The 27,912-nt window shown below is 41.7% G+C and overlaps 1 protein-coding gene across 1 annotated transcript; it reads left to right on the top strand.

Moving 5' to 3' along the window:
• The first annotated feature begins 79 nt into the window (after nucleotides 1-79).
• nrcama (neuronal cell adhesion molecule a) lies at nucleotides 80-27,912 on the top strand. The gene is made up of 31 exons (XM_083999174.1): nucleotides 80-216; nucleotides 11,450-11,617; nucleotides 12,124-12,141; nucleotides 12,494-12,599; nucleotides 13,209-13,402; nucleotides 13,656-13,778; nucleotides 14,208-14,378; nucleotides 15,767-15,878; nucleotides 16,100-16,284; nucleotides 16,698-16,829; nucleotides 17,205-17,348; nucleotides 17,467-17,578; nucleotides 17,694-17,860; nucleotides 17,985-18,132; nucleotides 18,257-18,381; nucleotides 19,126-19,155; nucleotides 19,751-19,852; nucleotides 20,027-20,224; nucleotides 20,310-20,380; nucleotides 20,495-20,720; nucleotides 21,183-21,298; nucleotides 22,015-22,222; nucleotides 22,615-22,737; nucleotides 23,000-23,176; nucleotides 23,354-23,386; nucleotides 23,977-24,042; nucleotides 24,747-24,869; nucleotides 25,036-25,191; nucleotides 25,566-25,697; nucleotides 25,803-25,881; nucleotides 27,387-27,912. The coding sequence occupies exons 2-31, from the start codon at nucleotides 11,509-11,511 to the stop codon at nucleotides 27,619-27,621; spliced, it is 3,921 nt and encodes a 1,306-aa protein (XP_083855300.1). The 5' UTR covers nucleotides 80-216; nucleotides 11,450-11,508; the 3' UTR covers nucleotides 27,622-27,912.

Raw genomic sequence — 27,912 nt, 5'->3', positions numbered from 1 at the left:
ACATAATGTCACCGGAGACAAAGCAGCAGTAGCACACCTCTCATTATTCCTCCATCTTTAACTCTTTATATAGTAGCATAAGCTTCAGAGGTGGTTAGTGAGTACTTTGTAATTCAATATGTAAAAACAGCTGCATTAATAACTGATGTTCTTCTCTCATGCAGGTTTTTACAAGAATCTGAGGACGAGACAGTGGCTGAAGTTCAATCCTCACAGGTAAAAACAAGATTACTAATGAGTCTATTTTTACTCTGCTTTACTCATTTAACCATTATTTCTTTCTTTTTTTCGTTTAACCTTTATTTAAATCTTGAGAGCCATTTAAGGGTATAGACCCTCATTTCCAATGACATCAAGAGCACAATCCAGAAACATAAAAAATAAATAAAACAAAAATAAATAAAACAAAACAAAACAGAGTTGGAAGACATGAAGCACAATCACATCAGCATGAACAATCATCATTAAACACAGTTGCGTTCAAAAGAACAGGTATTTTTGATCAGGTTTTTATTTCACTGTTGGTAACGTTATTATGATCACACAACGTCATTAGATAAAGATTTTTTGGAGATTGAGCAACGTTGTAACATTGTAGCAGTAATTCTGTATGATGATAATCTGCGCTCACAGGATGTCTGGCCTTGTTCATTTCTTGTGTGCGACATCCCGTTGATAAACTGCATGTTTGCTCTATATTCACACCGTTTCTCTCTTAAAGGGATAGTTCACCCTAGAATGAAATTTCGCTCATTATCTACTCACCCTCATGTTGACTAAGGGCTGGAAGAATTATCAGAGTCCACCGTCCCTTCTCTGAGTTACAGGGGGTCTTGGCGTAGCAGTGCATTTCAATGCAACGGTTGCAAAGGGACACCAGAGCTCTTCGTAAAAAAACACACACAAAAAAACATCCAAATACCTCCATGATGCTCGTATGTAATGTCCGTCTTGTGCTGAAGCCCCAAATTGCGTAATTGTCCCGAAAAAAATTAAATAAGTCTATATTTTAAGCTTGTTTGTAGCGGAAGCTTCTCGAAGCTCCTCTTCCTGGTCGGTCCAAATTCTTCCAGCCCTTAGTCAACATGAGGGTGAGTAGATAATGAGCGAAATATCATTCTAGAGTGAACTATCCCTTTAACTGTTAATATCCTTACGTTTGAAAAACGCCACTTAAAAAGACCTTTTGTACATTTCTAAGCTTTTCAAACCACAGCTGTACCTAAAATAAAAGAGCTCAAGATAGCATGAATGAAAAGTGCTGAGTGTTGAGCTCTGACTCACAGTGGTAGTGACAGATTTATACTCTTTGCAGTCTTGGCTTGGTGCTTGCAGCATACAGTATTTATTATCAAGGTTAGCTGCATGTGCCTGTTTAGGTTCCTTATATTAACTTGCCTTATGGGATTCCCTGATACAGAAAAATAATAATAAGTGAGTAGATGTGAAAATGCTGCAGAGTGAAACTAACAATGTGGCTGCACCCACAAAGGTGAGAGGAGATAATTACCCTGCATATGTTTAGACAGAGGACTTTGAGTATGACTGCAAAAATAGGAGCCACATGCTCCTGGCATCACCTGCTGCCGAACACACACACATACACTTCTATCCACATACACACCACACAAACATGGAGAGGATGGAGACACTGCACAGATGCCATTTAGTACAGTCAGATGAACAATTCATGAAAAAAAAAATCCAGTTTCATGTCATATTTTATGCACACCTAGATAAAAATAGAGCCTTTTCTGGAGCTCTAAAAAAAGATTGTAGACAGTATTTCTATTTAAATGCTGAGCAGCAACAAACATAAAGATTGCATTAATGCACACAGAAAACAAGGCTGTAGTAGACACACACACGTGCTGCATCTATCTGCCTTGTGGAAAACTCATAAAACACATTTGTCAGCGGGGAGCGATGTCTTTGTAACTGGAGCAAGCGCTGCAGCACAGTATTACATAACACTCCACTACAATATTTCCACCGCTCATTACTATCATTGGAACCTGAATAGCAGCACAAGAGTACTCCACTTTATTGCTCTGATCCATAATTTTAAACAGTGAGTCATTATCCTGGCAGTTTATTCTATCGAGGAGATGACATGGAGAAGTGGTTTGAATTCAGTTATTGTAGGTTGCGGTGATGATGGTTCTCTTCTCTTCTCTCCTCTTTTAGTCTTTGCCCTCCTACAGTTCCCTCGTTCCACCTCTCCATCCTTCTCTATGAGTAATCCTGATGAACAGATGGGTGGAGGAGAAAAAAAAAACAGCACACACTTGCACAAAAGGGTTCATGCCAGCTTGTTGCTCTGCTATAACACCGTCAATCAGTCCCCCTCCCCCCTCTCTCTCTCTCACTCTCACCTCCTGCCCCTTTCCCATCATGCCCTATTCTTTCCTGTCAGCCTGCCCTACCTCAGCTCTGCTCTTTATCATTATGTGCTTATATGTGCGCCGCCGCCAACCCTGATGGTGTTGTCGGTCGGTCCATCGATCGATCCGACCGTCTATCTGTCTGACCATTCATCACATCGCCAGAAGCTACAGCCCAGATTGCCATAATATTCACTTTGATGCTCCCCAACAAAACATAACCAGTTTTGACACTTGATGAGAAATAGCATGAAAAATGAACCTTCTGTTCACGAGACGAGGTGTCTCCAGGAACCTCAGCTGTAAAAGTTAAAACCACTTCCTCTCTCTCTGATACACACACAGTAACTCGTGCGATAGTAAAGCAGAGTCACGCACCAAGGCCACGTGCATCTATCTGCTCATCAATACCTTTTACCTACCAGCAGCACCCAGGAATACCAATGAGACCGGGCTCGCTCATAAGCCTGACTGGATTTTTGTGGCCACTGTCACATTGTCACACTGTATTAGAATGAGACTATTGATTTTAGCTCCTTTTTATCATAACATGCGTCGCCTTTGCTTTCCACACACACACATGCACACACACTTTTTTTCCACATCTGAGAGCTGCGAGAGCTTAGCAGCGATCTCTTTCATCTGGCTCCTCTCTTGATCTTGACTTAGATTATATACTGATGGTTTGGAAAATGAAAACAAGCAGATTGGTTAGATGAGTAAATAGAGAGAATTGCAGTAATTGGATGGAGGGTGTGGAAGTAAAGGGAAATAATTAAATAGGCTATAAATGGCAGTAAACAAGGCTATGGGGAAATAATGTCAGAGTGTGCAAGGAGCTGCATTTCATGTAAATATTTTATTTTTTATTTTTATAGAATTGTGTATTTTATTTAAAGCATTGATTATTTTTGAAGTCAGTGTAAGCAACTGTTTTTTTTTCTATACTGCACATAGACTAAACTGTACTATAATGACAATATAGACTATAAAATACTTAGCCTCCTGTCTTTGTTATATATTAAGATATAAAAGATATAACATAGAAAGGATTTCCTTCGTTTTCCTTTTTTTTATTTTTTTTATTTCACATTACTTTTGTATCTGTACACAAATATGATCATACAGAGAAACACGTTTCCTTATGGATCTTACCAGCATGATCTCCCTCTCTGGCTGAGCCCACAGCTTTTTGACGAGATGACCTTAGACAGGCGAGACATGCAACACACACACATACACACTCATGTGCACATGGGCACACACCCAACACCCAGTCAAGCCCCCGGCGGCCCACAAAACCGGTCCATACGCCATGTGTGCAATTGTCCAAATATCACAACAGTATAATTGAACATAAGATGAAGCAAATTTTAATGGCAGCTATCACTAATGGCTTTTGATGAGTTACACATAATTGGGCTTTGTGCAGTTATTATCAGATCCACTCTGGTCTAATCCTGTATGGCTTTACCACAACCACAATTTGCAGTTTGAGTGGATGAATCATACCATGTGTTCATTTCCTAAACAATACAGTCATTATTTTGTGTGATTTGTTTATAATAGGTGAAGCCTTTTTTTTCCTTTGATAGCACGTGTTCATTTTTTCCACTAGGCCAACGCGGCAGCTTGTGTTAACAGTCCTTTATCAGGCAGCGGGTGTGACACCTCCTCTATCTGGAGGTGTCTTATCCTTCCCATTTTCTCACCTTCTGACAGAGGATCGCTCTGCTACCTGATTGTGCCTGGAGCAAAGCTGTTAAGATTCAGTTCGCAGAAAGGCAGGGATGCTCACGTTCCCCGAATAGAAAGAAAGAGGAAAAAGGAAATGGCAATAAGATACTCTTTTTGTGTGCGTGTGTGTCAGGGTAAGACTATTCATACGAGGGATGTAAGAGTGCTTAGAGATTCATGGCAATTCACTTCAGCTGGGTTGACTATTGAGTTGATATAAACTTCACTACAAGTGAATTAGCATTCATAGGCAGATGAGATTTTCCATCGTCACTTTGCCACCATGTGCCATTGATTTCCTATCATTACTACACACTCTCTGATGCAGTGCATAACTACACCCAGCTGAACTGTGGCCACATCTTTTATAAGTGGAAGTGTCACCTTGTGGCCTGCACCACCCCTGCAGTTTCAGCGGTATCCCAGTGGTAAACAACATGAAGGACAATAGCCCCCGCGGGGTGGTTGTGTTGTAGAGGTGCGGACGGGGCGGGAGAGGGGTGGCCTGGCGCATGCTGACCATCAGCACTTCACAAAGCCTCAGAGAAAAGCAGGCGCTGGGGGATTCTGCGGATGATGCTAGAATAACTGACCCCGAAAAAGGGAAGGCCCTGTGTGTTTGTGTGTGTGTGTGTGTGTGTGTGTGTGCGCGCACAAAGAGGCTGAGATAGTTTGTTTTGATTAGGCGGCTGTGGGTGATCCGGTTTGGAGACAAAGAGGCTGCCAACTCTCTATTTTCATTGCAAAGAAGTGGTGTTAATACAGGGAAAGCTCCTCTTACAATAACTTACAATGCAGCGGACACTTCCTGATGAGGTCCACAGTTAAATCGTGACGTCCTCTTAAATTAAGCAGTCGTAACTCACGGCTGGAGAGTTACTGGTTCCGGTTTTGACGAGGAAATCTGTGCAGGAAAGTGGGCAAAGTGTGCCCTTAAGCGACAGTCAAACTGTTAACTGGGCAAACATTCAAGAATGTAACAGGTTTACGAGTGTAACATTTCCTTGAAAGGAACACAAGTAACACAAGTATGCCATTAGCTCATTCGAGCTAGAGGTTATTGTCTGTTTAACAATAAACTCCACACCTCACCTCGGCATTCCCAGTGTCAAGTATTTGTTTGACAGAAAATAAGCCTGGTACAACACCCTGCATAGCTTCACTTTAGCTCCAGAGTGAAAGCTTTATTGCCACCCCTCATATAATGTCTCTGCTTACCTGAACAGTGCAACATTATCCATGTATTGTCTGCACCATAAATGTTGCTTTAGAGAATAATACTCAAGTCTGTAAAGAGATATGAAACGTGCATGAATAGGGCCCCATCTATCAGAGTGGATTAGGGATGCAACACAAGTGCAGTCGAGGCTTCGCTCCAAAGATGAAGGACATTTTCTCACTTTACAATGGGCTTTGTTGCTAACTGGTGCTTGATGCAGGTTTATTAAGGAGGGAGGGAGGGAGGGAGATAAGGCCAAGAAGAGACACAGCCAATTAAGTCATCAATGGACTGGACACATAGACAAAGACTAAGTAGAGGTGGGACGGTTTTGTCCAGTTTCAGCCTTTTCTCCAGAAGGACCGGTACCTTAAAATGAAGGAAAGGAAAAGAAGCAGTTTGTCTACTCAGTTGGTTAGTGCAAATGTAAAACACCAAAGGCAGTTGTAGGATTATAAAATGCAGAGTTTAACTGCACAACAGCTACTAGCAAAGACAACAAGGTCAGCAATGTTTGCAATTCATTATCCATGTCGCATTCACCACTGGGGGCGAATGTGGGTGTCTGTCATTGTTTCCAAAAGGTCTCTGTTCCTGTCCCTGGGGTTTTTCCAAACTTTGTCAGCAGCAGTTCCAAAAGTTTCTGTTTTAGGGGCTCAAAAGCAGCTTAAACGTAATACTTGAGGGGCCACATGGTGCTATATATGTTTTCAGCTAAGCATGTGTGTGAGAAAGTCTCAGCTCTAGAAGCCACCTGCCCAGCATCTAACAACGGTCAAAGTTTGCAACCAGCAGGTGATAGTGCAGACTGTGTCAGTGGATGTTCTAACCTCAGGCGTCATATAAGCAATAGTCTCTGTGTGTGGTCTGAACTCTTTTTCTCTCCCAATATCTGTTCCATTTCAGCTGCTTGGGTCGTTTCAGATGCACATTCGCCTTTGTGGAAAACCCACACAGCAGAAGAACAAAAGCATATAAAGTCAGTCTGCTCTGGCTTTCTCAAATGTCAGCAGTGAAGTGGTTGTTACGGTGGCTTCACATTTAGGCTGCAGTTCCCCCTCAACGTGTTTGAGGGAACTCTTGTGGCTCAGAGCTCCTATTCTAGTGACCTGGTTCCTGGAGACAGTCAAATAGTAAGAAGGCAGCTGCTGCGGACTAGTCTGGTCTGGACAGTGTCTTATGATGCATGTTGCCCTAAATGAGAAAAATCTACAATGACTGTACAACTGTCTGCAAATTCTATTATATGACTGACACATGAAGTCATTGTGGCATCAGTGTTTTTATGTCCAAATGTGTGCAACAAAAAGCACACACTTGGTCTCCGGTATCTAGCTGAAAGCAGCCCAACTCAGTGTATTGTCTCAGAAATATCTCTGTCACTGTGATGTGATGTGACTGCAGATGACTGTGTTTTCATCCCTCTCCCTAATTCTCTCCCTGCCTCCCCTTCGCCCCGTCCCTCATCTGTCGAGTCAGGCTGTCATCCCTCAGCATCTCTCAGTGTGACTGAAGGCTGTGGAGTGACCAACTTAGCACGTTGCTTCGGGGGGGCTCGCAAAAACCGAGAGGCAGGAAGACTGTTGGGGATGTGTCAGCGAACTTTACTTCACATCCTTCTTTGTTGTTATTGTCGGGGAAAATGTGGGCCGGCTGCGGTTACAGTCGATAGCTTTTATTCACGCGGAGCAAATCTGACTTCATCTGACTTCTTGGTCAGACTCTCAAAAACACATAATTGCTCGCTATCGAACATCTGATCTGACGTGTATGAGCGTATTTTTCCAAAATATCAAACTATTCCTGGATTTGTGTGAGGAGGGAGCAGCTGTGTGCGTGAGATAACTCAGGAAAGGTTGTATAAATGGAAAAAGAAACAGATAAAAGTATGTGGTTACGAAGCACTCCTCTACAGAAATCCAGATCTGTCAAATCTTTTTTAAAACAGCCAACAAAAAAGGCACAATTGTATCCAAGAAAAGCTCCTCTTTGAAGCTTGTTTCTTTAAAACACTGCCACTGTCACACATATGGCACAGTAAGGCACAAGTATTTCATGATTCGACTGGTTTCAGTAGTGTTGAATGAATGCTCATCCCTGTACATGTGCACAAAGCCAAATGGAGTAAGTACAGTACTGTAGATCCAGGTTGCAGAAGGTTAATGTGTGGTGTGAATGGGTGCATGTATTGGATTAACTCTGAATCATAATCTGTGTGCGACCTCATCCCTGAATTACATTTTTATAGGCCCGCACTTATACATATAATGGTTATGTGCTGAAGTGCTTAAGCTTTTTTTTCTATATATGGAATTGTGTAATATTGATCCATCCATTAATAAAGACTCTTAGTATATCATTGCAAACTTACACTGTTGAGTTTAAAAGGGTGAGAAACCAGATATTATCTGGATTGGTAATGTTATGACACTGGCTTCCCGAGGCTCCATTATGATCCATTAAAATCTTCTTTTTTAGAAGATACACGGACTCTCTGATTGCCCTACGGAAGATGACTTTACTGATCTATCAAAAATGTACTGGAACGCTTGAGACCCAATGGGCTTGAGGTGCAAGAATGATTTACAGAAAAACATAATGACTATGTGAAATGGAGAAAAGGCAGGAAGCGAATGGAAGATAAGAAAAATACCAGGATATAGTTGTCAAGATGGAAAGGCAGAGCTGTGAGGCAACTCATTGACCTCTGCTCTTTGACCCCTGAGTCAGTGAGAAGAAGAGAGAGGAGGATGAGAGATGTCCTGCCCTCCAGCAGAGAAGTCATCCCACTCATCCTCCTCTGAGTCCTCTTTGTCATCATCATCTTTGGTTTTCTCATCTGTGCCCTGTGAGAAAATGAGCAATGGGAAATTACATTTTCTTATATTTAGCTTAAGGATGAATGTGTATGTGTGTGTGTCTGTGCTTCTGCAACACTGTTATTGCTGCCAGAGAAATGTCTTCCTGCCCACTGCACAGTACAGCCTCATAGCATAGCCTTAAACTATGGATGTGAATTCACTCAACAGGCTTCAAAAACACATTAACACATTTGTCTGACTGTGCTACAAACAGGTATGAAAGAGTGTTTGCCCTCACTTTAAGGGTTAAAGGATCAGTGCCGTGGTGTATGAGCATGCAAATCATAGGTGGTGATGTGGTTCCAACGTGAGCGTCTGAGCAATTTATGCCACTTAACACTCACTGACAGTCTCGCTGTTGAAATAAGGAGATGTTGACATTTGCACATGCCGGCCGATTTTATGTCAGTGTCTGTTTTCTGTTTGTGTCTGTGTTGTTTTGTGCTATTTTAGACAAGGTTATATATTATGAGAAATGGTTTGTGATAAGTTATGCTAACTTGTCATAGGCTCTAGCTCTAGCTTTTCACAAGTCACAAAGATTGTAAACATGGGAAAGCGACTGGAGTCTGGCTAATGAAAAATGGCTGGCCAGTCCAAAGTAAAAAAACAAAAGAGAATGCATTCAGCCCTTGAAAAAAAACTTGCTAAATAACTTTTTATTTTTTTTTTATTTTTTTTAATCAGTGCAAAACCTTAAGTGTTACTGTCAATTTTTCACCAGAAAGTGAAAAGACATATCCCAAAATGTTGAATTTGCATTTTATTGGCAGTATTCGTTCTTAAATGATTCCTAATCTTTTTTTTTTGTGATGGTTGTTTTTTTTGTGGTGTTTTTTTACTTATAATATATATATTTAAATTAAATCCTAATAACTGTGCAGAACAACCAGTTATCTTCCTATTAAATTGGATAAATGTTAGTTGTTGTACTGTTACAAAGTGCTTGTTAAAAATAGATTGCCATCTGATCCGTTTCAGATTTGTTTTCAGTTATTATATAGGTCAGTGTGGGGTTTTCTCTAAATTAGAAAACCAGTAATGTAATTGATGCCACATTTCAATTCATCATCATTTCCCCCCCTGGCTTTAGAGTTTCTCCTTTTCCTGCTCATCCTCTGCACTTTTCTGAATGTCTTCATTGTTCTGCATTTGTACTCATCAATTTCAGTGATGCCTCTCCTCTTCTCTTTGTCACTCATCACCTTTTAAACAAAAGCCACACTTATAGAAGAAGCCCAACCAGGTGAATGGGCTTCACTGTCTGTGAGAAAATGGCCCGAGGTCCAGTGAGGCTTAATAATGGCCACAGTTGCCGTGGGGGAGGCTTTTTTTTTTTGCTGTAGCAGCATAGAGCATTATCATAATTAATCTGAATATGGGCCATTACATTAGCATGATATCACATTGCCTTTTCTACAATGCAATTAGAAGATTTAGCATGCTTGGCCTGCATCTAATGCATTCAGTTGTGTTGCTCTCTTCTCTCTCTCTCCACCGTCTTCCTTCTCGATTAACTAATGAGAGTAATATCCAATAGGACGTGTCGGCGTAATTAGCTGTGTCCTGGGGTTGTATTAGCTCACACTCTGCCTAGCTCAGCTGGATAAAATCTGACACACTACTCTCCGAGTGTGTGTTCACTACCACACGCTCCCTATGTCATCAGACATGTCAGTGAAGCACAGATGAGTAGGGACAGTCCTGAGTCTGACCACTTCACCTTCAAATGCCACTGAAGACTTCGACCTCCCATATACTGGATATGTAAATTCCTGCATGTGCACAGTGCCTGTGTGTGTGTGTGTGTGTGTCTATGATGTATGTGCAAAGATGCATGTGCAAGTCATGAATAATGAAGATGTCAGAATGGACAGAGCCATTTACAGTACCTGGAAGCAGCACATGGCTCCATCTTGAATTCCTTCTCAGGCAACTGACAGGAGTTACTATCACCCTTTGGGGACTTCATCTGATATTCATCCAGTTCACACTATGGGGAATTTTTTTTTTCTTGAATATGATTAAACATTAATAGTGGTCCTGGGATCTGGTGAAGATTTTACGACCGAATAATAGTATATTGCACAGGGGGCAGACATTAATCAGACCAGTGCACGCATAGGAGTGTCTTAATGCCTTCAGATAGTGTGATATACTATCAATTGGCTAATAAATTAATGACATGACAGGCTTATACATACAAGACCGGACATAAAAGGGACAAACAAAGACGCACAAAATTTCCAGCTCCCTCTGGTGCCGTTAACAACAACCCATTAATGCCAACATGATTTTGTGTGTTATGGCTGTTAGGTATCAATCTATGTCTTCTTAGTTGTGCACAATGCAACAGAAGCTATAGCGCTTGTGGGTCTGCACTCATGTGTAACTCAACCCATATGACGCACTGCCCTGGCAAGAATGTTGCCACTTTAATGCGGTGCGTTTGTGCGCGCACGTGCCAATCTGTGCAGGCGCTATATCCGCGGCAGAGTTGTAATTGTTCTGGCCGAGCGCACTCACATGCCATATGTTTACGGGCAAACACGTGGCGTTAGGCAGGACACCTCAGCGGCGCACACGGCATTTCCAACAAAAGGTTTTCAGTAGCTATCTCGTCAAGAGGAATGCAAATGTGAAAGCAGCTATGGCACCAAATATCTCCACAAACACATGGGTCTGACAGTGTCCTCTCTCTAAAAGGTGCAATGGATGTCGGCAGCTCCTACACATAAAAAGCCTAGTATTACAAAAATGAAGTGCACTTGAGTTTGCACGAAAGCTTATGTGAAGCTACTGTGTCTCTGTATATCATCCAGCACTGGAGGGTAAATAACAGGAGAGAGGGCAGATGCAGTAAGTGCATACGTTGTTATTTAAACAAAGCCTGAAATCAAGTCTGTTTTGACTTCTCCTCCTGCCAAAGCCTTTACATCAGCAGAGTGATAGCCTATCTCACTGACAAGCCACTCGCAATGCTTGACTTAAACCCCCGTGCTTTGGATGGTGAACCCTGATGATGTCAGTAAACTTCACAGGAAAAGGCAACACAGTAAACTTTCCATTGTAGTTCAGACTAAATATTTATATCTCTGTACGACAATCTGTCATCTTTACGGACTAATATTATAGACAGTTAACTTTGTAACTATGTATGCGTGTAAGAGTAAACTTAAATGCATTTGTACTTGATCCAAAAGTATACCACATAGTAATATATTATGTTTTTCATCTTTTTCCTGTAGTGTGGAGTCAGACTTCTTCACCCAAACTGCTGTTGAATCTGGATAAAAAGGTTTGGACCATGACGCACCCGTCCACGGACTGGAGCAGGAAGTGGGTGCCGGGCTTTGGAGCTGTGCTGCTGATACTCTTGAGTCACATGACTTCAGCGCTAGAAGTGCCTCTCGATCGTAAGTATCATCCACTCAATATCACATGTAAACTCAGTGACACAAGAACTTCCCGTAAATCAAACAAACTTTTCATGCTGTGTGTAAATTATAATCAGCACTTTCATTTTCCAGAGTGTAATGAGTTATAGCTTCCACGAGCTTTAAAACGAGCTGCACTCTGCAGTTCTTGTAATTCATCTTTGCATGTTTTAGCATGGGGTTGTGGTTTTCAGTTATGAAATGCAATTCAGTTCTGAAGGAACTCTTGTTTCTCTTATGATCCTATACCCTGTGTAAAATTTGAATATTTTCAGCTGCTTTTCTTGCATTTATTGCACCTGCTGCAGATGGTTCTACCAAAAAAAAAACAAGGGAAACCTCAGGCAGGCTCAATCAAATGCTTAAAAGTACCTGAAAGAACAACAATTTCACCTGAACTCCTTGCAAAAACTAACACCTTTCCTCAATATTCTACTACTACTACTACTACTACTGTGGTACGGCGTGTCATGGTGGACAAAAAGCTAAAGTACTGGAAGGATGTAAGTTGGCTCAAACACTGCTGTGTGGAGTTTTTGCTTCTAGAAACTTAAAATCGTCTTTGTGTGGGTTTTGGGCGATATTAGATGTGCATGCGTTTGTTTTAGCACAGTGGAGTGGCTTGCTTGTTTTGGAGTGGTGCTCCACAGGAAGTTGTGGGGTGAGACAGCTTCTGTTGTTTGCAGAGAGTGTTTCAGTTCCAAATGACTTGATTATCAAGTCAAACAGAAAGTGTGCGCGCTTGTTGCATGTTGCCTGTTGCCTGCAAAACCTCTGCTCGAAGTTCCAGTCTGCTTTGTTTATATTGCTCCGTTTGTGTGTGTCTGAGCTATCCTTCTGTCCGTGTATCTCCAGTGCCCCAGCCTCCCACTATAACGCTACAGTCCCCGAAGGATTACATTTTTGATCCGAGGGAGAACATCGTCATCCACTGTGAGGCCAAAGGGAAGCCAAATCCCAGGTGAGACGGTCGCTCCTCCTGCTGCCACTGTGGCTGGTTTATCACAACACGTGCAACAGGCAAACAAAGTATGCAGGCATGAGGCATCCATCCCAGTTAAACACCTCATTAGCATACTTCACCACCGGCTTCTTCTCCAGTTGACATAGCGTGAGGAGGAATAAAAAGCTCCCGAAATGCTTAAGATACAACAACAGGAGCATTTTAAGAAATCGAGAGCAAACAGATTTCCATTAAGTTTTATGGCTCCTCTCTGTGAAATTATAGATCTGTTCCTGAGGGCAACTCAACCTGGAGTGGTGCGGAAATATGGATCGCCATAGCAACCGTTGTCATGGAGAGCAAATCGCTTGAGAGACACCTGGCAGAGTGAATTAGCCACAGTTTAGATTTGCCACCAGTCTCTGAATCAAATGCTTTACAATCAGCCAAACTCCCAGTTCAGAAAACAGTCATTTTAATCAATCTGCATAAATGACACAGAGCACATTTAGCTGATTTGAACAGATGGGCTATATACCACTGTGTCTGTCCTCATGCATGTTTCCTTGTTTTGCAGTTAGCCTGGTAAATAAAGTGTTATTTATTTATCATTCTGCTTGATCCTAGCTTTTCCTGGACAAGAAACGGGACCCACTTTGATGTGGAGAAAGACTCTAAAGTCCTGTTGAAGCCCGGTTCAGGAACTCTGGTCATTGACATCAGTGGGGAGAAAGCGGAGGCCTACGAGGGAACGTACCAGTGTACAGCTCACAATGACCACGGCACGGCTGTGTCCAACAACATTGTCATCAGACAGTCCAGTAAGATGTGTCACTATTGGATTCAATTATTTACAAAGGTTTACGTAAATTAAAACGGATTCTTATGGCTTGAGCACCAACTACAGATTTGATAATTACACCACGACCTGTGGCCCTCTGCTGCATGTCATCCCCTGCTGTTTGACTTTCCCTTGTCTCTCACTCTCTCGACCAAAAATAAAGGATAAAGGTAAAGAATATCATAAGTTCTGGGAAGCCTTCAGCACCTTTGTTTGATGTTTGCAACTCACAGGGTCCCCCTTGTGGTCGAAGGAGAGAAATGAAGCCATTACTGTGCAGATGGGGGTCTCCCTGGTGCTGCAGTGCCGACCCCCTGCTGGGCTGCCCCCCCCAGTCATCTTCTGGATGGATAACAGTGAGTAGTTTGCATGGATACACATCCGCACTGGTACAGTAATACAAACACATGAGGATTTCACAGTCACAAACAAAGGATTGTACAAAAAAAATATGTATTCAGTGTTCACTCACTCTAGATCAGTGTGTATAGTGATACCTATATCTTTTTGCTGCCTTTTGATCATGACAGCAGGTGATGATATAAATCATGAGGTATTTGTGGATAGAACTGATGGGAAAAAGGTGTTGTGGGCCAACCTTATTAGAAGATGTAATACTTACAGTAGCAATTAACACCAAAGTCTCCTACTGCAGTGAAGCTTTAATGAGCTCCCTCACATTGGATTAAAGCGTCTACTCAATTAGTAAATGTTAAAATCCTCCTCTTGTTAGTCCAAAATGTTCATTGCATTGATAAATTTGTTAACTCTTTCTCTTCCCTCAGACTTTCAGAGGCTGCGGCTGGATCAGAGAGTGTCCCAGGCTCTGAACGGAGACTTGTACTTTTCAAACGTTCTCCCAGAAGACACCAGGAGTGACTACATTTGCTACGCTCGCTTCCCCCACACACAGACCATCCAGCAGAAACAGCCCATTTCAGTCACCGTGCTTAACAGTAAGTCGAGACACTAACCAGGCTGGAATCAGCTTAAATAAAATATGGGTTTTTAATTGTGGTTGTTCTCATAAGTGCAATTTCTAGATGTTGTTCCCACATTTTTTGTGATGCATTAAGATTGCGTGTTACTCATCAGTTTGAAGTCCTATGTTGCCCATGCAAATCTGTCCTAAATGAATTCTGGTTGCTGCTCATCCTGTGTTCTGCAATATTTGACTTTACAATGGCCATACCTCACTTTGACAATGATGTAACTTCACTGTCAATAGTGTAAACTGTTTTGCAGCAATGCAAAATTGTTCCATACTGACACTGTATGGACAGGAAGAGCCATTGTAAAATCACCTGTTTATTTCCTGCTTTTGCATGCTTTTGATTTTCTGTTATATTACAGTGGAATCAATGAATGAGACTGTGGCTGCTTTATACAATATGACTGATTTCTTTAGTGGTGAGTGCTGCTGGTTTATCCCCGTTCAGCCCCCTCAGTGTGAACCCAGTCCTGTTTTTACTCCCTCGCATAACTGTACCAATCATACACTCTCCCCTCCCCCCCATCTGTGATTATGTTAACATGTACTCTTGATCAGGTTTCTCCCATTTACTCATGTGGAGTTCAGTCTAATGCAAATCTAGTTCAAAGACAGTGTCATACAAACCTTTGATTCTGATCGATGTAAATAAAACTGACTGAGTATGATGCATGATACAATATTTATTGCAAAACAAATCAACAGCATCTGTGATGACATATCCTAACTCTGAACTGCCTACTATCTTCAAAGCACGCATAACGTTATGTATCAGATAAATGCATCTCCCCTGGAATCACAAACACACACAGATTCAGGCTCATTTCTTGATCTGTTCAATCGCTGATTATCCAAGATGGCCTCACACTGTATGAACACAACACGTTTTAAACAGGACATTTCTCTTCTACCTTCTGTGGTGTGAGAGGCCCATTTCCAATACAGTGACATTTTTGGCAGAGTAATTAGAAGGGAATCTAGATCCTTCCATGAGAACCTTCAGTGAAATGTGCATATTGTACAGATGTGTGTGGCTGGAGGATTGCTTCCCACCAAGATCCCCCCTATGTTGCCATAGCAACAAACCGGCGGATACCCCCATCTCAGGGAGATTCCTCTTGTTCCCTTATTCTGTCAGTACTTGCAAAACAAGGAGATCTTATTGCATTGTGTTGGATCATTATTCACTCACATTATATCCCCCTATCCGCTTTTCATAGTGTCTATTTGACCTTCATGAGAATGTGAATGGCTCCCTGAGCTAGTTGTACTCCCTAAACTCCTTGTGGGGTAACTCAAATATTCAAGTTGTGGCCTGGCTCTGATTTGGTCTTGTGTTTCTCATATGTTCAGACAGTCCAGAGGGGCCGCGTCCCCCCACTTTCATGACACCTCAGGGCGCCACCAGCACCAAAATGGTTCTGAGGGGGGAGACTCTGGAGCTGGAATGCATCGCTGAGGGCCTGTAAGTTGGCATCTGGAGCAATTTGCATCAGTTTCTCTCTCCTTAAGGGTTTGTTTGCTTCAACAAATGCTAGTAATAAACAAGGAAGGAAAATCAGCATGGAAAAAATGTATTATACATTATACATGTGCTTTTTAACAAAATGTCATAGTTTTCATAATACAAAAAAAAAGCAGAAATATCAAACAAACAGAACTGAGTTTTGACGTCTTCCATGTTAGGCCCACTCCAGAGATCTCCTGGATGAAAGATGGAAGTGAACTGCCAAACAGCAGGATGTCTTTCCGTGACTTCAAGAAAACACTGAAGATTTCAGATGTCACTGAAATTGATGCAGGAGACTACCGCTGTACGGCCACAAACAACCTGGGCACTGTACATCACATCATCAAGGTCAATGTCAAAGGTATGTGGATGAACTCTGCTACTTTCTTGTTGCATTGCTTTTGAGTTTACACCGTTTTATCCTTGAGTTATTAAGATATTTGAACCTACCACTCTTGTGGTGCATGTCATGTCAGAGCATACAGTAGTCTTTTTATCCTTAGGAAGTGCTATGAGTGTTTTCTAATATTTCGCGACATCATCAGTCAATCTAAATGTCTGGATTCATCATAGTCAAAGAGAGAAAAAAGAATCACATCACTTGTGTTATGTAATGTTTTGGAGATTTAGTTTGAGTTTTTGACCAATATTGATTCACCATTTAACAGACGCGACAATCTCTAAATAAAGTATATGATACAGGCTAAGTAAAGGTTATTTTCTCAAATCTTCTCAAGCATCTTGTTCTGCGTCTTTATACTTGTTCATCCCCAGCGGCTCCTTTCTGGGTGAGCGCTCCCAGGAACCTGATCCTTGCTCCAAATGAAACTGGCATCCTAACCTGTCGAGTCAATGGAGAACCCAAACCGAAGATTAGCTGGTTTGTGAATGGAGTCCCCATAGAGAGTGAGTAAAATGAGACTGTGCTTTCAAAAATAGCATGTACTACATTTACACACACTTCCATCTAAAACACACGGCAGCAACAGAGTGTATAAATTAGACTGGAGTTGCAATGGGAATTGAATTTTCAGCCCCGTCAGTATTTTACCTGCCTTTTTTATTGTTTTTCTTTTTTCCCCCACAATGCATGGTATTCTATAAAAAGTTTTCATAATGCACCAACATTGCCACAGGTTTAGGGTTACTACCCTCAGCAGCATTATGCTGAATGATCATAACCCTAAATGCAGAGGACCCTTATGATGGAGTAGAAGAACTTATCAGAAATATGTTGAGATGTTTTTTTTTATGATTTGGACATGTCTGGTTCTGTGATAGACACTCCTGAGGACCCCAGGCGCAAGGTGGAGGACAGCACTATAATTCTCAGCAACGTGCAGTCAGGCTCCAGTGCCGTCTATCAGTGCCATGCATCCAATGAGTTCGGCTATGTGATGGCAAATGCTTTTGTCAACGTTCTTGGTGAGTTAAAAATGTGTAGGTGGAGATAGATTCAGAGTCTATGGTATAATTTGCATAGAAGATATACTGTAAGATGTAGTGATTTCTAATTTGTATTGTATTTGGCTTTGTCACACAGCTGAACCACCAAGGGTGCTCACCCCATCCAACCGAGTGTACCAGGTCATCACCAACAACCCTGCGCTACTTCACTGTTCCTCCTTCGGCTCACCAATACCAATCATCACATGGTAAAATCCATTTTGTCCTTATTTTGAAAGACATATTATATGTTGAAAGGGTAGGTGTCTGTCCATGTTTGAAATATATTTCCCCGTACATGTCTTATTAATTGTTTTTGTGCAGGTTCAAGGACAGTCAGACCAGCGTTAAGAACGGTGACCCATATGTGATCCATGAGAATGGTACTCTGGAGATCAATGTGGCCCAAACAGCAAACAGTGGGAAGTACACCTGCATTGCCACAAACAACCTGGGAATCAAGGAGAACCATGTCTTCCTGGAGGTTAAAGGTCAGATAGCCCACTGAGACATTGTGTTTGATGGTTTAACATTTAGCTTTTTAAAATAGCTCTTGGAAATAATTTTTACCCCTATATCCAAGATTTTCACTCTGTATTCTCTTCTGTCCTCCAGAACCGACTCGTATCCTGAAGCAGCCAGAGTACAAGGTGGTGCAGACAGGAATGAGTGCTGTGTTTGAGTGCAAAGTCAAACATGACCCTTCCCTTATCCCCACCATGACCTGGCTCAAAGACAGTGGAGAACTGCCAGATGACGAGAGGTACAAAAAAAGAAAATTGATTGGCGCTTACAAGTCTTCAATCTGTTGGAATCAGTTCCTCCTCCTGTAGAAAAACGGGATATAATTCAGGTAGTATCATTTCACGGTGTTGTGCTTTTTTCAGGTTTGTGGTGGACACAGACAGTCTGACCATTAAAGATGTGACGGATGAAGATGAGGGCACTTACACCTGCATCATGAACACAACCCTGGACCAGGACTCAGCCAGTGCCATGCTCACTGTTGTCGGTACGTCACAGCCTTATGTGCATAAACAGGACTCAGTATATTGAATTATTTTGAATGTAGACATCACAAATGACGTTAAAGGTTCAACTCTCGTCCTGTTGTTCTGAGTGAAACGTAGTAAATTACTGCAATGTTTTGAATACTTTTTCACATGAGCCAAAACTAACAAATGACTTCTGTCCCGTTTCTATTAAAGCTATGGTCTACGATTTGGAGGATTGGTAATTATTATTAACATCGTTTATACGGCGATTATGGTCCTGTGGTCCGACCTACACAATATAAATAGCAAAAAGAACCAAAAAAATCCATTCAGTCTATCAGCCGTGGGCCTGCATAGAAATTGACCAATGGGAGCCAGGCGCCCCGGCTGGCTCCCATTGGCTCGTACCCTCCATCCAATTTCCTCGTCTCGCCTAGAGCACTGGAATAAGAGAGTAACGACACTTCCATAGACTCCCGTGGTAAGGGTTATGCGCCCCAAGTGGCAGGATATGGGTATTGCAAAAGTGCCCAGAAAACCCATTCACTCCAATGTAGTATGTGTGTTGCCCACTTGCTTCTAAATTGATTGACTTTTTTCAAATTTTTCTCATCCTCTTTCAAATCGTAGACCATAGCTTTAAAAACGCTTTTCTGGTCTTTCAATGTCAAACATTTCCTGCTTTTCTACTGTTTCTAAAATGTCTGTCTTTAACATCAACCCTCTTTCTGCACTTTACTTCTGCTTCTTCGCCGTCACAGAGGCAACTCCTACTCCGGCTATTGTCTACGGTAAACAAACAAAAGTGTAGCATCACTGAGTTCCATTTTGTCTCAACATTTATTTCATGCACGATTATCTTCTTCTGTTACTTATTGCACCATACAGTAATGTTAATTTAGTTTCGTTTAGTTTGTGTAGTGTAGCTTCACCATACTTGAACATGGTGACCCACACAGGTGTTTTCACTCAACCCGCCTGATTAGACCTGTACTGGTCTTAATCAACCAAAAGTGACAACACCTGAGGATCTTGATGACGTTATTACTTTTAAATAATTTGTCTTCTTGACAAATTTCTCACTTTTTGGGGGGTTTTTGGTAAATAATAATAAATGTAGTATATTTGACCACTGTCTTCATATAACACTTCCATTTTTTTGTTTTTTTGTCATGAAAACTGCTTTCAGAGCAGTACTGTATTACTCTTCTTTCTGTTTGTTGCATTGATTCAGTATGTTTCAAATTGAATCACTCCATGTCCAATTTACTGCACAATGGTGTTTTTAATACTACTGCAAAAAGTGTCAGTAGCTCTAAAAGCAACTCTATCAGATACGTTTTCACATTTTGTTGGGTGGTTCTGAGCTTCATATTGTGTTGGCAGAAAAACCCGACCCTCCGACTGACCTGGAGCTGACCGACCAGACAGAGAGGAGTGTTCAGCTCACCTGGATCCCCGGGGATGAACACAACAGCCCCACGCAGAGTATGAAGTGTCCATGTTGGCTGCTTAGTTTTGCAGCAGTTTCTTTGAGATACACTCACATTAGTTTGCTGCCAAACTCAAAACTAGACACTGCACAGTCATGAATCTCCATGTTAGTTGCCACAGTGATTAAATTTAACCACAGAAATGTTTTTTTTTTAATTATCTTCTTAGGCTTTTTGGTACAATATGAGGATCTGCTCCACACGCCAGGACTTTGGGTAAACCTGACAGAGGTTGTCGGCACGAGCACCACAGCACATTTAAACCTCTCCCCATATGTGTACTACTCTTTCCGAGTGTTGGCTCGGAACCACGTTGGCTACAGTGGGCCGAGCCAGCCCTCACGCCAATACAGGACCAACCCTGCAGGTAGGGAACATGGTTATCTTCCAGAAAATATAATCATGTTAAAAATTATTGCATATTGAGATTAAACCTGATTTGATTTCCTCAGCTCCTGATGAAAACCCATCAGATGTTCGTGGACAAGGAACTGAGGCGGACAACTTGGTCATCTCCTGGACAGTAAGTTCTCTTTAATGGGACCAAAAGGATGTGTTTGGCAGAGTGTGGTCTTCCATTAACTGTAACTGTATCAATTTTCCAGCAAGAGATTAATTGAAATTATTCTGTGTACAGCCGCTGACTGGCTTTCAGGCCAATGGGCCTGGTCTGGAGTATAAAGTGCAGTGGAGAGAGAAGGACACCAACGAGGAATGGTCGTCAGAAAACGTGGTCAACGCCTCCCGCTTCGTCGTGACTGGAACCCCCACATACGTGCCATTCGAAATCAAGGTTCAGGCTCTGAACGATTATGGCAGTGCACCAGATGCTGAAGCAGTGACTGGCTACTCTGGAGAAGACTGTGAGTGAACTGATGATAAAACATCATGGGTCAAATTTAATCACAATAGGAATAGGTTACAAATGAATGTTTTACAGAAACATGTCTTGTGTGTGGTTTCAATCTGTATGTCAGGGTCTGGGTTGTAGGTCATTTAAGTTTGTTCTTGTTTTTTTTTTTTTTAATTAGGACCTCTCAATTTTTAATTGAAGTTATACACTTAAAAACAAAAATAATTTCACCTATAAATGATAATTTCAACCAGCTTCTGTTACTTTTACGTAATTTGATGTAATTTCAAATCCACTAACCTAACCCTTCAACCAACATTTAAATCTCTTTTTGGTCCTCTAAACATTTTTAATGACATGTATGTTTGTATTTTGTCATTTTTGTCTATTTATTTGTTTATGTTGTGGAGTTGTGGTGTCTTGAAGCTAGATCCTTACTAACTGCTTCTGTTTCTGAATGTTTTTTTTTCAGTGCCTTCGTCTGCTCCCGACAGTTTGAAGGTCATGGTCCATAACAGCACGCTGGCAGTGGTACACTGGGAGCCTGTGCCTCTCTCTTCAGTAAGGGGAAAACTACAGGGATACAAGGTATTATTTTATAAAGAGTTATTTATCCAACATGTCATCGTAGTTAATGCTGCTGCTCTGTCTCTCACCTCTGATACAAAACCTAATTGGTGAATATTGAACACTCATCAGACCCTTCTGTCTGACATTTTATAGTTGTTTTTCCTAAATGCGATGTGTGATGAGATGTGAACAACAAGCCAGAAATGCCTACACTTGTGCTAAAGATCCCCACTTCTTTTCAACCCCACATTGCCCCCATTAGTGTTTCCTTACAGACTGTGAAGATACAACCTATATGTACACAACCACAAAATGGCTGCCCTTTATCAATTATCCAATGAGCAGTAGACACATGGAGGTCAGGCTCTCAGGATGTAGTGCCTTAAACACAAAAATAAAAGGTTAAAGCATGAGACTACAATACAACCCATGAATACAACCAACAATACACGGTCAAACAACACAGGAAACCAAACTAGCAGAAGAAAAAAACACACTTTAAAATTGTTACTTAATTTAATGTCAATATTACAATTACAGAGATGAAATAGGCATTATCTGTATTTTGAAATACTCAATACTCACTTAAGGCAGGTTTTCACAAAACATTCCTGTGTTGACCCAGAGATTATACATTACCATGTTATACGTTATAAGGCAAATTCTAATTTAAAAAATACAGTAAAACAGCAACACATCAGACTGGACACAAACTCATGTTGCATCTCCTCTAGGTATACTATCGTCGGGAGCGTGGCTTGCAGGAGACACAGGCAGAGAAGGATGAGGAGGTGCAGGTCTTGACGTTCACTGGGAACCGATCCGACGGGCGTCTGCCCGGCCTCGAGCCTTACAGCCTCTACAGCCTCTTCATCAGGGTCCTGAATTCCAGAGGAGAAGGACCTCCGAGCCCCAGCAAGGCATTTGAAACTCTTGAAGGAGGTGTGTTGACTAGTATTATTCTAGCATATCATTCATGTTAAACTGAGTTTTTTGTTTTCTTTATGCATTATCTCACACACCTATTCATCTCCAAAATGACTGTAGAGTAGAAGTTTTATACTGTACGTTAAAACTTTCTGTGTGTCTTCCCTGACTTTAAAGAACAATCATTCACAGAGCACAAATGAGGCTCTCGTAAACAAAAGTACCCACTGCTAGTATGTAAAGGTGTGAATAGAGTGGTTCCTCTTCAAGATGTCCAGTATTGGACCTATAGTACCAATCATCCCTGTCCATAAACTGCTCTCTTGTCCCTTTGTACGGCATGTAAACGTCCTTTGAATGATCCTGTCTGCAACAGACCCTGACTGTGGCTCTGGTTTTGTTTTCAGTCCCGGGGCCTCCATCTTCTATAAATGTCATTGAACACGGTTTGGACTTTCTCACTGTGGTTTGGGCTCCACCAGCGAACAACAATGGACGCCTCATTGGATACACACTGACATACCAGCCAGGTAGGCTTACCCCTAGCCTGTCACACTTCCTTTGTCCTCCACTAGAATAATGCAGAAGGAAGGGCCCTTTGCTGCATCCCATTCTTCCTCTCCCTCTCCCTCTCTCTCTCTCTCTCTCCCTCCCTCCCTCTCCCCATTTCCCGTTTCTCTCCTGTCCTGTCAACTGCAGGCATAAAAGCCTGAAAAAAAAACTATGTGTGGATTCCTAAATCCAACCTTTTTCCTTCTCCCATCATCCTGTCTTTTTTCCCATTTTTGACAGTCAACAGAAGCAATGTGCTGGGACCACCCACGGTCATGACCATTCAGGCCAACGAGACCACCGTTACCCTGAGCAGCTTGAACTCCAGCATGCTGTACAAGTTTTACTTGAATGCAAATACAATCAAGGGCTCTGGCCCCAACATCACAGACGAGGCCTCCACACTCATGGACACAAGTAAGTCCTGCCCGCATAAATGTACAATTTGATTTACATTTTGCTTTATGTGTACCAAATTAGCATAATGGGCATGAAGGGAGTATTCAGTATGACAGAGCCCTGATATTACATATGTGAGGCTCTGTTGCATTCGTCCTTACACTCCTCTATCTCTATCTCTTTCTCTTTCTGAAGCTCGTACTCAGCCCACTGTAGTGACGGGCAAAGGTAACCCAAGTTGGCCAGTGGAAGTCACTGCATGCTAATTACAACAATAGATATAATTGACTTAGCATTGATGTTTGCATTTATTTTACTTTTTCCTGCATGCTGCTAAATTAGCATGTTAGCAGGCTCCCCATGTAAATAAACAGGATTTAAGTGTGGCATACTTCCATGGCAAACGCAAGCAGCGACGCTTGTTTCCTATTCGGATAGAATAGGCTGTATTTACTTTAACAGTCTAAAATATAGGATTTTATGCCTTAAAATTAGCTCTGCTTGCAGTTGTTTTGTTTTTGTCAAATGAACGTTTTTATTAGACCTCTGGCATGATGCTTGTGAATGCATTTGTAGTTGATGTAGGACTAACTCATTCTATTTACCCGCTGATGCGTTATACTGCATATAAAAGAACTGAATAACATGCATGCTGCAATGCTGCAACCAATGTTTTTGGGGTGCAGAGCTGAAGCAGGTGTTGAGTTTAACAGAATCTCAGGATTTGAAGGTGTTGTGTTCACTCAGCATGTTGTGCACGGCTCTGCTCAGTTGTGATCTGAACATGTGTTGTCTCACTCTTTTCCATGTTCTTTCAGGCCCCACAGAGCCCCCTCACCCAACCTCCCCCATCACTCAGTCTCTGCATCACCCGATTCACAAGGGTACAAGCACTCCCTGTGTCCCCCCACTACTGTACCTCCACATTTATCTCCCCACCAAGTCATTGCTGCAGAGATGATTCAACTTGGCAACTGTTTAAACACCAAAAACTTGGACCAGTTGAGATATTACAATGTCACTTTTAAATAAGTTGAGATTTTCACTTGTTTGAGGAAAACTCAAAGTTCAGGAAGTGTTCATTTCTCTTACAGTTACATTGGTGCTACTAGTTTTAATACTCTGATATTCAAGTCTGTGCTGAGATGGGCATTTCTGTTGCAACTACATATATAACTATTGTGTTTTTTGTATGTGAGATCACTTTAATGGTTCTCTTGTTATTAAAGAGGAACTATGTAGGTGGCAGACATGACTAATCAATTTTTGGCTGGGGCCTGTTTTTCTATTTTTCTCTAACTTGAAACAGATAGATAGGCAAATAGTTTTTGTTTTCCCATTATAGGTTCATTTACAGGAATGATTGTTCGTATTTCACATCAAGCTAAACCTGAAGTCAACTAAAGATTTGTAGACACTAGCTCACATTGGCATGTTGTCCAGGAGGTGTTATGGATGTTTACACATTTAGGCCCCAAAGCTTTGAATGGTTTTATTCCATATTTTCTTATTGAAAATTCAGGTGACATTGTGAATTGGTTCATTACACATTTTGAATAAATACTTTTTTCCTCTCTTATGTGCTCAGCGCCTCCTGTAGGCCCTGCATTTGGTACAGTTAATACATCTGTATTGGACGATGGTGCAGTGATCAGTTGGGAATACTTTGGACACCATAAGAATGTATATGTGGAGTATATTGTAGAAAACAGTAAGGCTTCACTTTATATTCCAATCATCTCTACACTTAACATTCAATAGCTTATCAATAACGATGATTTTAACCTTCAAAACTGGTGGTTAAATATCATCAATCAAATACCGAAACCTCTTTTCCCTTGAATTTTATTCTTTTCCATCCTCAACTCCAACTCTAGGTAAAGAGGACTGGAAAAAGGAGTTGGTAAACGGTTCACACTCGCATACGATAAAAGGTTTAAAGCCGGGGACGACCTATAAGTTGCGTCTGGTAGCTAGAGACCCGTCTGACCCGACTGTCCACAGCACAGGTGAAGTGGACGTTACGGTGCCAGGTGAGGCGGCATGCCTCAGGATAGATGGTCTTTGTATTTAATTTTTTCTGTCCCGTTTTTGTGTCTGCCGTGTTACATTCATACATGAATATATGGTAGTATAGTTCCCTAGATAGTGTACAAGCATGGTAGAAGTCGCCATCAAGTTGGTTTGATGCATGTCACCTAAAATCATCACTAAGAGGTCCATTGTTTTTACTGTTGTGACTTTTGTTTTTCCTTGTTCAGTGCCTGAACGATCATTGCATATTAACCCGTTTTAAAATCCCATTTCAGTGTTTACAGCCTCTGAACAGTCTGGATTTAAATAATGACAGAAAATATATGCTCATCCTCTCTGTCTCCATGTTTCTGTCCTTTCTCTGTGTGTCTAGCTGTACCCAACCGTCAGGTGGACATCGCCACTCAGGGCTGGTTTATTGGACTGATGTGTGCCATCGCTCTTCTCATCTTGGTCCTTCTCATCGTATGCTTCATCAAGAGGAACAAAGGTGGCAAATATCCAGGTAATGCACATTATTCATTACAGTACATACTGATATTTTAAGCATTTTTGCATAGATAGATTTGGTAGTTTAAAAAAAAAAAAAAAAAACCTTTGTGATCCACAGTGAAAGAGAAAGAAGATGCTCACCAAGACCCTGAGAACCAGCCTATGAAGGAGGATGATGGGACATTTGGAGAATACAGGTGAGAGAGCAGTAACGTGTCATTCTTGATGTCAGAAAAATCTAACCACGTGACTTACAGCATCTTTTTTCCCCATTCATTGTGTCCTGACTTGGCTATTTGTATGTAGAACATTTTACCAGGCTGCAGAGACACTCTCCCCACCAGACTCCATTACCAAACACTCCATAGAGGCAAGGCAAAAAAAAAAACCCTACACTGCGCTGTGCTGATCCTTGTAATGACCAACTCACACTGTAACCGAGCCATCTAATCAATAGAACTTGACAGACTGCAAAAATGTCCATTTTAACAAGTAGTCCTGTCTCTTTTACTATGTTACCTCAAATAAAAACACAAATGTATAGTTTTCATCACAATTCCATCAATTACCTAGACTAATTAATCCTAACTTTAACAAATCTCAGGAATTAATAATAATATTGTTAATACTAGCTGTGATGGTGTATTTTATTTAGCTACCAATGTGGATGCCTTTGTGCTTAAAGTGTTTCCATATGCATGCCTTGCCACGTAAAATTGTGAAATCATTGTCTATGAAAAGCTCACAAAGACTAGACTCATTATAGCTCATGAACTGCTTTTCATGTGTCCTTCCATTTTTTTTTTTTTTTTATCTTTGTTTTTTTTGACGGGGGTTTAGGTCTATGGAGAGGTAAGACGAGATGTGGTAAAAACCAGCATGCAATTATACGAACATCTTTCAGCTCTGTGTCTGACTGGAGTGAAACTAAAAGCGAGGACAAAGCACATCGACTAAATACGCATCACTGTGACATAGTCAACACCATAACAACAGTTACTGTATAACATTTAGACCAAAATTTAACGTAAAATATCACTGCTACTACTTCTCTGGCTTCCTTCATTTAATCATGTTGTCATTTGATTATTCAATTATTGTCATTTATTTAGACACCTTCCTTGCTGCAGCATTGAATAGACTAGGGGTGGTTTTATGGAGCTAATGGACAGAATGTTAATTCTAATTTGCAAAAATAATGAAGTGCATTTTGATTATTGCATGTAAACTGAAAGCATATTGACTGAAATGATTTCAGAAATTGCATTCTACTGCAGGTCAAGTGTTGCAAAGGACTGAACAGCACGTGTTTGCAAAATCCCCTTTTGAGCAGTGGTCACTAACCCTGAATCTTAACAGCATCCAGGCTTAAAGCAATACGGCACTAACACTATAGATCCTACTATATAGGCTACATAGCTGAGCTGCTCCACTGTACAGTACCAGACTTTGCATCATTTTCAATGGGAATTATACCATATATGTTTGGTCCTGATCTAAACCAAACTGTAAGAGACTGTTATGCTGCTATGACATGTGGCAGGGTACACTTGTGCAGTGGAAAAGCCAGATTAGTTGTAAACTGCTAATGCTTGAATAAGAGCCGTGTCCCTTTGTGTGGGCCCTCAGGTTTCTGACCACTGCAGAACAAACTGTATGAGTTATTTTCCTCAATAACCTTCCCTCCAACTTCTTATTATAGTGACACAGAGGACCACAAGCCACTGAAGGGCAGCCGGACACCGTCCAACGGGACGGTGCGCCGCGATGAGAGCGACGACAGCCTGGTGGACTACGGGGAGGGTGGGGACGGCCAGTTCAATGAGGACGGCTCCTTCATTGGCCAGTACAGCGGCAAGAAAGAGAAAGACACACATGAAGGCAACGAGAGTTCAGAGGCCCCGTCGCCCGTCAACGCCATGAACTCGTTTGTCTAACGAAGGGCCGCCGCCACCGCCGCCGCCGCCTGGCTGTGATGATAACTGCGGCCACTCCTCGTCACCCTGGCAAATGTGACCATCTCCGTGGTGGCAGTTGCTAAGGTGACAGCTGTTGTGGACACCTACCTTTTTACCGTGGTGGCTGTCACTTCGGTGGCCATGGCTACCCGTCACCAAGACTTGCTGTCACGCCCTCATCTCCACACCCGCCCGCCCCCCCTCCCTCGTCACACTGTGACCTTCCTCCGATCAACACACACTCAACCTGGCGAAGACCCACACCGACCC

Source organism: Trachurus trachurus, assembly GCF_905171665.1.
Source record: "Trachurus trachurus genome assembly, chromosome: 23".
NCBI classification, from domain to species: Eukaryota; Metazoa; Chordata; class Actinopteri; order Carangiformes; family Carangidae; genus Trachurus; species Trachurus trachurus.
Note: the sequence above shows the minus strand (reverse complement) of the source record. Positions and strands in the feature narration are given on the sequence as shown.